This window comes from Rattus norvegicus, chromosome 9, assembly GCF_036323735.1.
Source record: "Rattus norvegicus strain BN/NHsdMcwi chromosome 9, GRCr8, whole genome shotgun sequence".
Taxonomy (NCBI): Eukaryota; Metazoa; Chordata; class Mammalia; order Rodentia; family Muridae; genus Rattus; species Rattus norvegicus.
The window spans coordinates 1,124,116-1,136,875 of NC_086027.1; the positions used below are offsets into that span (position 1 = coordinate 1,124,116).

Genomic DNA, 12,760 nt, shown 5'->3' on the forward strand with positions numbered 1-12,760 from the left:
TCCACATCTTCCAACTCTTGGTTGGGTGTGGCAAAGAATGGAGCCACCACCCAGAATGCCCCACTGAGGGGCTGGGGCAAGGCTCAGAGGCAGATGCTAGACTAATAACTGAGGGCTGTAAGAAGCATAGAACAAAAATTCACTGTGTTCACTGCTGTTTGATCCCTCTTGACTTCCAGACTCTTGAACAGCTCTCTCTTCATAGCTGTGCCTTACCCAGACCCTAACAGCTCTCTCTTCATAGCTGTGCCTTACCCAGACCATAACAGCTCTCTCTTCATAGCTGTGCCTTACCCAGACCCCAACAGCTCTCTCTTCATAGCTGTGCCTTACCCAGACCCTCAAACAGGCCCACTTCCTCTTGCACCTGTCCCAGGGCAAACACCATCCTTCTGGGATGGGCTTGTTCTTCTTAGGTTGCCTAAAGTCTAAACCAATCTCAGGTAAGTACTAAATAGGTCCTTAGGAACCTTCTAGTGCCATCCATCCTGAGATGGTGCAATATCCTTCCCTGCCAACCTGGCTGTCTCTTTCCATCAAGCACTGTCACCCTGGTTACTTGATGAATGCCTATCCCCCTCCCCCACTTCTATGCGACCCAGCACCCCATAGGCATCCCTGATAAGGAACAAACTCTTGAGGCTTCCAGATAAAAAGCCTATCTTGTCACTGCACATAGGAGACACCTAGAGACCTTCATACAGACATCATCCAAGTGAGTGTGTCCTCCAGGCCACCCTGCTGATCCTCTTGTCCATGGCCACCACCCAGCAATCTTTCCCTCTCACTGCTGCTGGGTTCAGCTCTGTCTGAGCGGGGCTGGACCAACCAGGCAAATATTTGCTTTAAAGAAATCTAAACACTGCCAGCCAGTGTCCCAGTTCTGGGCAGTGCCAGAGTGGCTGCAGGAAGCTCCAGAGGATGCTCCCTCTACAACAGTCCCTGCAACTGTGCCTCCCTGACCTCAAGCACTGGCAGGAAGTGAGAACTGTAAGTGGTGCCACACAAGGGTCAGGACCTTCCTTGGGGGGTGGGGGGGTGCCCAAGGCACAGTCAGTCAAGACTTCACAGCTGTGAGTCCACATTGACTGGGCTGGCTACATCTTTAGCCTCAGCAGAGGAAACATATCTCTGAGTCCCACAATAGCCTGGGCTGCACAATGAGGTCATGATTCAAACACACAGAGACCCACTGGGCATGGCATGGTGGTATGGCATATGTCTGCAATCCCAGTGCCCAGGAGGTCAAAGGAAAACAATGGCAACCTCTACTCGAAGTCTTAGGGTGACACTGTCTCAAACCCAGAGCAGGAAATGTGCAGGAGGCTCACTGTACAATGGTGTCTGTGACCTGATTTCCACCCAGAACCACTTAAAAGCAGAGAGAAATGATTTCACAACATGACCTCCAGGGTTTCCTCAGGACATGTGCACTCACGGACAATAGCAAATGAAAGAAAAAACAATGTGGAAAAAAAAATCAGAAAGAAGCCTCATAATTAGGGGACAGGAAAAGGCCATAGGCTGCTTTAAAAAGTGCGGGAAAGAAGCAAAGATGTCACTGTGAGAGCCAGGCTTGTCAACATCACTTCACTCTGACTTATAGAAGCCAATTGTATAGGTGGGGAAACCGAGGCTGGGGCAGAGAGAGGAGAGAGGAGCTCCTGCTCCCAACCTCCTCTGCCATACTATAGTCAGCTGCAGCACAGGAAGTCCCTGAAAGGTGAGTATGTTAAAAAAAAAAAAAAATGGACTGGAGAGATAGCTCAGCGGTTAAGAGCACTGACTACTCTTCCAGAGGTCCCGAGTTCAATTCCCAGCAACCACATGATGGCTCACAACCATCTGTAATGGGATCAAATGCCCTCTTCTGGTGTGTGTGAGGACAGCTACAGTGTGCTCAAATATACACAATAATAAATAAAAAATCTTAAAAAGGGGGGGGAGGGGTCGGGGATTTAGCTCAGTGGTAGAGTGCTTGCCTAGCAAGCGTAAGGCCCTGGGTTTGGTCCCCAGCTCTGGGGAAAAAAAAAGGTGAGTGTGGCAAAAACCTTGGGCAGGGTGGAAAGGAGCCACCCAGTGGCAGGCTTAACCCACCTGGCCCAGCCTTCTCCCTCTCTCCCAGAGCACTGCCATGGCAGAGAAACAGAAGGAGCCATGTCCTCCCCTCAAATGTGCTGCCATGTCAATTACTCATAAGTATTCAGATCAGAAACCACAGATATCCCCAGGGCCCCTGAATCAAACACCTCAGAGGGGACCAGAGTCAGAAGCCAAGGGCAGTGGCAGGCAGGAGCTGCCAGCGGCAAGCACAGAAATCTGAGCCAAAGGAATGCCACTGACTGGCTCAAGTACCTCCCAGTACAAGCCGTGCATGAAACAAAGTATGACCTGTGGAGCCCTTCCAGGTGTGTTAGAGTTCCATTACGCCTGCGCAGAAGAGGGCCTAGGAGGGCCTCTTTGCCTTGAGTGACTGTAGAGGGCCCAGGCTGCAAAGATCTGCTCCAGGAAACTCGAAATGAGACATCGGGAGTTTTTAGATATGTTCTAGAACCATCCAACGTGAGCTCCGGCAGGGCCTGAGGCTATTGCCTCACTGAGTCACTGGCCTCTCTGCTATCCCGATGTGAAATGGGGACCCAGAGAGGGGCTGGGGATTAAACAAGTGATAGCAAGGCCTCCACCTGCACCGACCTGTTCAACAGTGCTCAAGAATTTACACAGCTGGGGACGAGGTTGGTGCCAAGTCACTTAACCCAGCCACCTACGTCTCCTTGCTTCTTTCCACCCATCAGCATGTCACCTTTGTAGCCTAAAAGCCAAGCAGGAAATAAGATTGAAAGCTCTTGGGGCTGTAGTCAAGGCTGCTAAACTTCTGGTGCCTTGTTCCCCAGAGGTAGGACGATGACAACCCTACATTCCCAACTTCCGCTGTAGACCCCAGAGGGAGCCCGTGGACGTAGAGAAGGCGGAGGTACTGAAATATCGAGGCAGGCGATACTGGGGACTTCAGGGGAAAACACAGCAGCATGGAAGGGGGTGACTTACAGATGCCCCATGGTACAAGGTGAGAAAAAGAAGGCCAGAGACAGAAGACCTGTGTCCCACCTGAGCTGTCCTGACTGACACCCAGCACTTTGGGAATCAAGACTAGGTTGGGGTTGGGGATTTGGCTCAGTGGTAGAGCGTTTGCCTAGGAAGCGCAAGGCCCTGGGTTCGGTCCCCAGCTCTGGGAAAAAAAAAAAAAAAAAAAAGACTAGGTCTCACAAAATACATCCTATGACTTAGAGAATATGGATGCAGGGACCACAGATGATGGTCACTGTGTACAGACCTTGAATCTCGGAAGGACCACCCCTCGAATCCCTTCCTTGCTCCCTCCTGCCACCTGATTAGAAAGTGGGGATTTAGGAGGGGAGCCTGGGTGGAGGACTCTTGGCCTTCTATATGCCTGGTTGGACCACACAAAGCATGGGCCAGGTCTCTGCTGCACAAACTTGTGTGTTGTGACCTGGGGCCACTCCTTAGGTCATACTCGTGGTGGAGACTAGAAAATGAATGCAGAAAGGCTAGATGGCTTGTTCCCTGTCACCCAAGGAGGAAGGCACACTTTTAGGACTCCATGATTAGGACTCTCACACATGATATCTGGGGACACCTGTGAGTGCCGTGAGTTAAAATGAGAGCTACTGTTAACAAGGGAAGAGAGGAAGGAGGGAGGAGAAAAGAAGGAAGACAGAGGAAAAATGGAGAATTAGGAGAAGGAAATATAAGAAGAGATGGAGAAGATGGAGGAAAAGATGGAGGAGGAGGAGATGGGGCAGGAGATGGAGGAGGAGATGGGGAGGAGATGGAAGAAGAGATGGGGGAGGAGATGGGGGAGGAGATGGAGGAGGAGGAGATGGGGGAGCAGATGGGAAAGGAGATGAAGGAGGAGGAGGTGGAGGAGGAGATGGAGGAGGAGATGGAGGAGGAGATGGAGGAGGTGGAGGAGGAGGAGATGGAGGAGGAGATGGAGGAGGAGATGGAGGAGGAGATGGAGGAGGAGGAGATGGAGGAGGAGGAGGAGATGGAGGAGGAGGAGGAGATGGAGGAGGAGATGGAGGAAGAGGAGATGGAGGAGGAGGAGGAGATGGAGGAGGAGGAGGAGGAGGAGATGGAGGAGGAGATGGAGGAGGAGATGGAGGAGGTGGAGGAGGAGGAGATGGAGGAGGAGATGGAGGAGGAGATGGAGGAGGAGATGGAGGAGGAGGAGATGGAGGAGGAGGAGGAGATGGAGGAGGAGGAGGAGATGGAGGAGGAGATGGAGGAAGAGGAGATGGAGGAGGAGGAGGAGATGGAGGAGGAGGAGGAGGAGGAGATGGAGGAGATGGAGGAGGAGGAGGTGGAGGAGGAGGAGATGGAGGAGGAGGAGGAGGAGATGGAGGAGGAGGAGATGGAGATGGAGGAGGAGATGGAGATGGAGGAGGAGATGGAGGAGGAGGAGATGGAGGAGGAGGAGATGGAGGAGGAGGAGGAGATGGAGGAGGAAATGGAGGAGATGGAGGAGGAGATGGAGGAGGAGGAGATGGAGGAGATGGAGGAGGAGATAGAGGAGGAGGAGATGGAGGAGGAGGAGATGGAGGAGGAGATGGAGGAGGAGATGGAGGAGATGGAGGAGGAGGAGGAGATAAAGGAGGAGATGGAGGAGGAGATGGAGGAGATGGAGGAGGAGATGGAGGAGGAGGAGATGGAGGAGGAGATGGAGGAGGAGGTGGAGGAGGAGATGAGGGAGGAGATGGAGGAGGAGATGGAGGAGATGGAGGAGGAGATGGAGGAGGAGATGGAGGAGGAGATGGAGGAGGAGATGGAGGAGATGGAGGAGGAGATGGGGGAGGAGATGGAGGAGGAGATGGGGGAGGAGGAGATGGAGGAGGAGATGGAGGAGGAGATGGGGAGGAGATGGAGGAGATGGAGGAGGAGATGGGGGAGGAGATGGAGGAGGAGGACATGGGGGAGGATATGGGGGAGGAGATGGAGGAGGAGATGGAGGAGGAGGAGATGGGGGAGGAGGAGATGGAGGAGGAGATGGAGGAGGAGATGGAGGAGGAGGAGATGGAGGTGGAGGACATGGGGGAGGATATGGGGGAGGAGATGGAGGAGGAGATAGAGGAGGAGATGGAGGAAGAGGAGGAGATGGGGGAGGAGGTGAGGGAGGAGATGGAGGAGGAGGAGATGGAGGAGGAGATGGAGGAGGAGGTGGAGGAGGAGATGAGGGAGGAGATGGAGGAGGAGATGAAGGAGGAGATGGAGGAGGAGATGGAGGAGATGGAGGAGGAGATGGGGAGGAGATAGGGAGGAGATGGAGGAGATGGAGGAGGAGATGGGGGAGGAGATGGAGGAGGAGGAGATGGGGGAGGAGGAGATGGGGGAGGAGATGGAGGAGGAGATGGAGGAGGAGATGGAGGAGGAGATGGTGGAGGAGGAGATGGAGGTGGAGGACATGGGGGAGGATATGGGGGAGGAGATGGAGGAGGAGATAGAGGAGGAGATGGAGGAAGAGGAGGAGATGGGGGAGGAGATGAGGGAGGAGATGGAGGAGGAGGAGGAGGAGGAGATGAAGGAGGAGATGGAGGAGGAGATGGGGGAGGAGATGAGGGAGGAGATGGGGGAGGAGGAGATGGAGGAGGAGGAGATGGGGGAGGAGATGGGGAGGAGATGGAGGAGGAGATGGGGGAGGAGATGGAGGAGGAGGAGATGGAGGAGGAGATGGAGGAGGAGGAAATGGAGGAGGAGATGAGGGAGGAGGAGATGGAGGAGGAGATGAGGGAGGAGGAGATGAGGGAGGAGATGGAGAAGGAGATGGGGGAGGAGATGGAAGAGATGGGGGAGGAGATGGGGGAGATGGAGGAGGAGATGGAGGAGGAGGAGGAGATGGAGGAGGAGATGGAGGAGGAGATGGAGGAGGAGATGGGGGAGGAGGAGGAGATGGAGGAGCAGATGGAGGAGGAGAGGAGGAGATGGAGGAGATGGAGGAGATGGAGGAGGAGATGAGGGAGGAGATGGAGAAGGAGATGGGGGAGGAGATGGAAGAGATGGGGGAGGAGATGGGGGAGGAGATGGAGGAGGAGATGGAGGAGGAGATGAGGGAGGAGATGAGGGAGGAAATGAGGGAGGAGATGAGGGAGGAGATGGGGGAGGAGGAGGAGGAGATGGGGGAGGAGATGGGGGAGGAGGAGGAGATAGAGGAGGAGGAGGAGATGGAAGAGGAGGAGGAAGTAAAGTAGAAAGAGATGGAGGAAGAGTTGGGTCTGGCAACACTGTGTAGAACCCTGCCGTGACACAACTCAAAATTCCCTTGTCTAGGGTCCATCCCTGCTGCCTCCTCAGGACCATCAAGGGGAAAGAAGAGCAGAAGCAGCAAGTTTCTAAGCTGACTGCCCAACAGGGCCTGACCCGTACCCCACGTGGGTCTCCTCCACATTCTCCTCCATCCTCCTTGTCCAGATGCAACTTGACCTTTAACACTGACCCACTGACTGGCCTTGGGAACCAGTAGTTCACCTCTGCCTTCATATGGGCACTGTGGATCAGGGTCACTCTGGGCCAAGAGTCTCACTGGGTCCCAGCAACAGAACCTGTATCTTTTGTGGGGTGGATTGCTGGGGTTTAGCGGTCCTGGAGCACTCTCCTGTCTCCACGGTACCTCAGTACCCAAGCTTCCCATCACCTACACTTTTGACCTTCAACCGAAACTAAACTCAAACATACCTTTTCCTGTTTGCCTCAACATCTTATATGTATGGGGGTCTGATGCCCACTCTCCCCTATGACAAGACTTCCCACTTCCAGCCCAGGTTACTGTGGCAACATAATGCTGGTCTCAATCCCTGTCTCTCTCTCTTTTTTTTTTTTTTTGGTTCTTTTTTTCGGAGCTGGGGACCGAACCCAGGGCCCTGCGCTTCCTAGGTAAGCGCTCTACCACTGAGCTAAATCCCCAGCCCCTCAATCCCTGTCTCTTATCAGCTGCTCACACTGCATAAAAGCTGCCTCACAAAAACTAGGAAAATATACTTGGACAACATCATGGTCTCAAGGTAGAAACTCTGTTAACTGAGGAGCCCAGGAAATGTCTGGGGACATGTATGGCTGTCCTGATTAGAACTGGTACCTTGCATGACCCAGGATGCCTCAGAGAAAACAACCCATCCCAGTGCCCCCAAAGGATTATAGCTCCTGTCCAGGCAGCACTCCGTCTAAAGGCACTAGCCACTATCCCTTCCCGATTACTGTTCCCAATCACCACCCAGCTGTGTTCTCAGAAGAGTCTGACAGCCTTCCAGAAGCCGGATGTCACCTGGACACAAAATGGAATAAGAATGGCCAGTGTTCTCTGTCCAGTGCTGAAAAGCAGGGCTTCCCATGTCAGGAAGAAGGGTCCAAACCCCAGCTTAGTCACATCTGTACAATGTGACCCCACAGAAGTTGCAAACCTCTCTGTGCCCCAATCTCTCAAAACTATAAACCCAGACTACAAAATCTATGCCTGGAACTAAGTGAGAATTAACAGGAATGTTCACACAGAAGATCTTCTTGACAGCTGTCAGATGAATGAGCCATCTTAAAGTCACACCCAACGGTCTTTCTAAGGCAAAAGCTACCATGAAGATTGATGCCTACATACTGGGTACTGTGCCAGATGAGCTGGGAGAGCTGGCCAAACCTCCCCCAAACCCAGTTAACTAGCCACTCTTCCTTTGCCCCCCTGGAGAGAGGAATACAGATACCTGCAAAGCACTGCAGCAGGGGGCATGACCTGGGGTCACTGGCCCCTAAAGCCACTGTCAACCTTGCATTCCACAGCAAACCACAGCCCATCATAGAGCCTGCCCAGCGGCCTGTTCCCAGCATAACTGACCTTCTAAAGGGTCCAAGGAGCTTCCATGGCAGCTGCAGGCGAGGGGTACGGACCTTGGGAGAACAGATGTGAGGTCGTTAAAGTGGGCAGGTGGAAAGGGCTGGCAAGGATGGAGGGCTTGGTGAAAATGGGTTCTGGTAAGGATGGAGGGGTTGGCAAAGATGAGGGACTGGCAAGGATGGAGTGGTTGGTGAGGACTGGGGAACCAGTGAGGATGGAGGGGCCAGTGAAGATGGAGGAGCCAGTGAAGTGCTTCTTCTCACTCACTTTCCATGCTGGCGGGAGTCTCCGCCTGTGCCTAACCCTATCTACCTGGTTAGACTCTAACTGAGCCTCCCAGCCCCTCGGGGCTGCCAGCATGCCCTGGGTTGCACTTGGAAGAGACGTGTCCCTCAGTGCGCGGTCTCCCTGGGACCCAGCAGGGAACTGGTGACTGTGGTCCACACCTCCTGGGCACCAGTCCCAACTCTTCGAAAGCAGGTTGGTGATTGCCCAGGGGGCTCCCGAGGGAGCCTAGCTAGGAGGCAGCAAGGGAGTCACTGGGATAGAGGGCGGGGCAAAAGCGTGGATGGGGAGGGGAGAGATGGGCCTAAGGCCTAGACCCTAAGGGTAGGGTCCAATATGCAGAGGATTAATGCCAGAAGCTGAGGCTGGGGACTGAGGGGGTTTAAGCTAGTCCGGGGAAGAAAGGGATGAGACAGAGGATATAATTTTAGTCTGGCAGGGTATCAAGCTTGGCCTGGGACAATGTGGAAACTGAGGCAGAGGATAAGGGCTGAGTGAGGGATCAGGCTTGAAGAGTAACCAGTCTCGGAGGAATCAAGCTGGTAGGGTCATTTGGAAAGGTTCATGCTGCGGGTATCAAGCTTTAGAGTATGAAGCTTTGGGATTTCAGGTTTGAGGGGAAGGTCAATCTGAACTATCAGGCCTTGAGGGAACAAGTTGGGTGGATCAAGTTTTAGGGATCAGGCTTGAGGGATCAAGCTGGGAGGAGAATCAGGCTTGCAGGGTTCCGGTTTTAGGAAATCAAGATAGGAGAGGATGAGGCTTGAGGAGATCAGGTTGGGGAGGATGAGGCCGGGAGGGAGGGTTTGGCGGAGACGAGGCTGGCGGAGGCTGGCGGACGCAGGGCTGAGCCGCGCTCTGCGATGAAGCTTGGCGGCTGCGTCTCCGCAGTGGTGCGGCAGCAGCTCTTGGGCGCGGCCCGGAACGGGCGAAGCGCGGCGACCAGGGCGGCGGGGACGACGAGGACGGGGCGCGCTGCGCCGAGGCGGGCGGACGGTGCCGGCCGGGGCGGGAGGCGGCGAACCGGGGCCGGACGCTGCTCACCCGGGCGCGGCGCGGAGGACAAGCTGGGCAGGGCGTCCCCAGGGCCGGCGGCGCCTCACACGCGACGCTCCATGCCCAAGACGAGGGCCCGGAAGTGGCGGGCGCGGGGGGACAGCGAAGGCGGCGGACACCGGGGACCCGGCAGCTGCGCCTCCTTTGACCCGGAAGCGGAGGCTTTTGATTGGATAACGTCAGGGCAGAACCAAGGTCCATCAAGCTCTAGGGGGGGCAGCGCGCAGGAGCGTTTTAGACGAAGGCAAGGCGGACGGCCCTGCGCTGTCTGGGAGAGGCTTGAGGGACGAACACCCCTGCTTCGGTTCCTGTTGGCCAACCGGACCCTGTGGTGACCTATTAAAAATATCTGAGACAGGAAAACAGAGAGGTTGGTGGTATAGTGGTTAGCAAAGCTGCCTTCCAAAAATTTGATTCGGGTTCTGGTCCCGTACTGTGGTTGTCATTTAAGCTTACCTTCTTATTTCCCTGAAATTTCCGTGAAAATCAATTTTCAGAATTTTATCAAACAGGAAGTTAGCCGTGATTCCTCACGCCAATCATCCCAGCACTCGGTAACTTTCCAGTTATATCAAGCTGACTTTGAACTCTGAGATCTGCCTACTCTGTCTAGATCTTGCCCACACCATGTTTGACTTTTTATCCATGCATGTTTGAGTGAGTCTGAGCCACGTGAGTGTGACAGAAGAGGACAATGGGTTCCCTGGAGCTGGAGCCACATGGGTGCTGGGACCTGAACTCCCCTCCCCGTTGAGCCACCTCTCTCCAGCCTGTAAAGGACTTTTATAAATAAAGTCACATTCCCCGAAAGTCATCCCAACTGGGTTCCTGAGGACGGGCAGCCATTGTTTGATGAATGGCATTTAGTGAGCATCCTCCATTGTTGTTGGAGTGCCCCCACTGTTGATACTTAAGCTTCCTAGCTAGTATTTGACCGGACATCCTGAGGGCTACATTTTGAACATGATGTTGCAACCCTGTTCCAGTTCCAGGAACCCTCCCTGGAGACACCATTTGTTACACAATTACAGGATGTGGCTGAGGACCTGGCTGCTTTGCTGGTCTTCCCCAGTCTCAGCCATCCTCTCCTCTCTCCTGACCCCTTTCTTTTCACACCCATTTTGGGGAAGGGTCTCACATAGTCCAGGCTAGCCTGGAGCTCATCGTGTAGCTAAAGTTTATTTTGAACTCCTGCCTCTATCTTCCCAGTGCTGGACTGAACGTCTGTAAACCACCATGCCTGGTTAACAAGGAGCTGACACTGGGTCTGAGTCCAAAACCCAGCTTCAGCTTGAATTTCAAGATGGATTTATGTGATGAGGTATGGAGGGGGGAGGTGTCTCTGAGGTCAAGGGTAAGTTCCATCACTCAGAGGTGGAGTCAGGAAAGTCAGAAGTTGACCTTTGACATAAGCATGCACTACTAAAGACAGAAAGAGGGGTAGTCAGTGCCTCTTACTCTGTGTTAGTGTTCTGTCTAAGCTCCACCCCTCAGTTACCTGGCAACAGCCAGGTGTGCCTGACACTATAAAAGGGGCTGCTTGCTCCCTCCTCTCTTGTTCTCTCTTGTTCTCTTACACTCTAACCCCTTTGTCCACTCTCTCCCCATCCCCCTACCCCCCTCCATGTGCTCATGGCCGACCTCTATTTCTCTCCTCTTCCTCCTCCCTCCCCTCCCCCTCCTTCCCTCTCCCTCCCTTCTCCCTCCCCTGCCTCTACTGCCCTCTTAACTCCCCCTCCCCATGCCCTGAATAAACTCTATTCTATACCATAACTGGTTCCTCAGGGGAAGGGATGTCTCAACATGGGCCCGCAAAGGCACCCCTTTCCCCTATACCTCACCACACCTCCATAGAACATGCCCCCCTCCTTCATCTTTTTTTTTCTTTTTTTCGGAGCTGGGGACTGAACCCAGGGCCTTGCGCTGCTAGGCAAGCGCTCTACCACTGAGCTGAATCCCCAACCCCTTTATCTTTTTATAAATACATCATGCGGAGGGTAAAAATTTGACTCAGGGGCCACATGAACACAGCCACTTCCCAGCTGGCAACAGTAAGGCCTGGATGTCCTTCAGTTCCCTGAACAAAGGCCAAAGTGGGGAGTGGGAGGCTGGGGAGCACCTGACCCTGAGTCATGAGGCCAGGCTCAGGAACCCTCTAATTTCAACACAGAGAAGCAGAAGGGGGTGCTTGGAGATAGAGCCAAGGAAGAGGTGGGGAGGACCAGCTTGTGGAGGAGAGGGGAACCGAGAAATGGAAAGCACCAGCTGGGACATCCAGGAACTCCTCATTCACCCCCACTGTCCCATCAGCACCTCCCTGGCTCTGGTCCAGGTGGTTGGGGTAAGGAGTGGGCCCCCCGACTTAGGAGAGTCCCGCCCCATCCCTGTCGCCCTCCTCCCTGCCTTCTCCTACCCCTGAGGCTTCATCCCCTGGAGTGTGTTCAGCTGGAGAAAAGGGCTGGCTCTCCTACAAAGCAAACCTTTCCCTAAAGGCAAGCCGGGAAGTAGGAGATGAAGAAAAGTTTCCAGAGCTCAGCCTCCTTCAAAGACTTGCAGCAGAGACTCGGCTCTTGCCACTGCTCAAGCCAATCAACTTTGCAGGAATGTTCTAGAGCCAAACCCACACAGCACTGGGTACCCTGAGACTGTCAAAAACAAATAAACAAAAACAAGAATCAAGTCCCAGAAAAGACACAAGAAGCCAGGGTAGGGGGCACCCTGGGAGAAACTTGTGTGGCCCAAAAAGAGTGGTCCCTCTGTGCTTCGGGACATGTGATGGGTCATCATGACTGTCTCTTAAACATGGTGCATCTGGCATCAATGACTCAACTTGGAGAGGTTTCCATCAGATATGTGGAGAGGGAAGACCCAGCCTAAATCTGGGCCACCTTCAAGTCAGGAAGGACATAGGAGAAAAGGCTTTTGCTCACTGGCAGGTTCATTCATCCCTCCCTGCTGTTGGAACCTTCTTTGTGATTCCAGTGTCAACTTAAGACCAGCAGCCTCCAAGGACTCCAGATGGATTCAGGTGAGACATCTGGCCTAGAGGAATAAGCAACAACTGGATGTTTGGTCCCTCTGGTGTGAGATGGCCATTGTTGGGAAACTCAGACCATGGACTGAGCATTGTAACACCCTTCTGAGTGTAGTTCTATTGTCACTTCTGCCACCATGGCATGTCAAGCAAGAACATTATCTCCAGAAGGTTCCTGGCAGTATATGGGTGACTCAACCTTTGATTAAAGCACAGAAGAGAACTGGGTACTTTGTTGTTAATTCACACACATCTGTTAGGAGGGTGTCTTTATTGGTTGGTTGGTTTGGGGTTTTGTTGTTTTGTCAACTTGATACACACAAGTTTCATATGGGAAGAAGAAACTTCAATTAAGACAACACCCACATCAGATTGATGACTGATTGGGTGGTGCCTATTGTGGTGGTGCCGCCCCTGAGCTGGAGGTCCTGGGTTCTTTCTATAAAGAAGCAGGCTGAACTTGCAATGGGGAAATAGCCTCCATGGCC

General features: G+C 53.7%; 1 protein-coding gene and 1 long non-coding RNA gene across 4 annotated transcripts in view; one reads left to right on the forward strand and one right to left on the reverse strand.

Moving 5' to 3' along the window:
• The window catches only part of Dpp9 (dipeptidyl peptidase 9), a 34,996-nt gene extending 25,611 nt beyond the window's left edge, over positions 1–9,385 (reverse strand). The window contains exons 1-2 of one of the 3 annotated variants that reach the window (XM_217309.11): positions 8,165–9,360; positions 7,898–7,950 (exon numbers count right to left, since the gene is read on the reverse strand). In XM_217309.11, the coding sequence (XP_217309.6) occupies positions 7,898–7,950; positions 8,165–8,257 (146 nt within the window). In that variant the 5' untranslated portion in view covers positions 8,258–9,360. Of the gene's footprint in view, positions 1–7,897; positions 7,951–8,164 lie in introns of all 3 variants that reach the window. The other 2 variants (NM_001305241.1, XM_039083145.2) reach the window with 2 other exon arrangements.
• A 2,055-nt stretch (positions 9,386–11,440) lies between these two features.
• LOC103693194 (uncharacterized) lies at positions 11,441–12,499 on the forward strand. The gene is made up of 2 exons (XR_005488989.2): positions 11,441–11,579; positions 11,731–12,499. It is a non-coding gene; the product is annotated as an uncharacterized LOC103693194 (long non-coding RNA).
• The last annotated feature ends 261 nt before the right edge of the window (positions 12,500–12,760 follow it).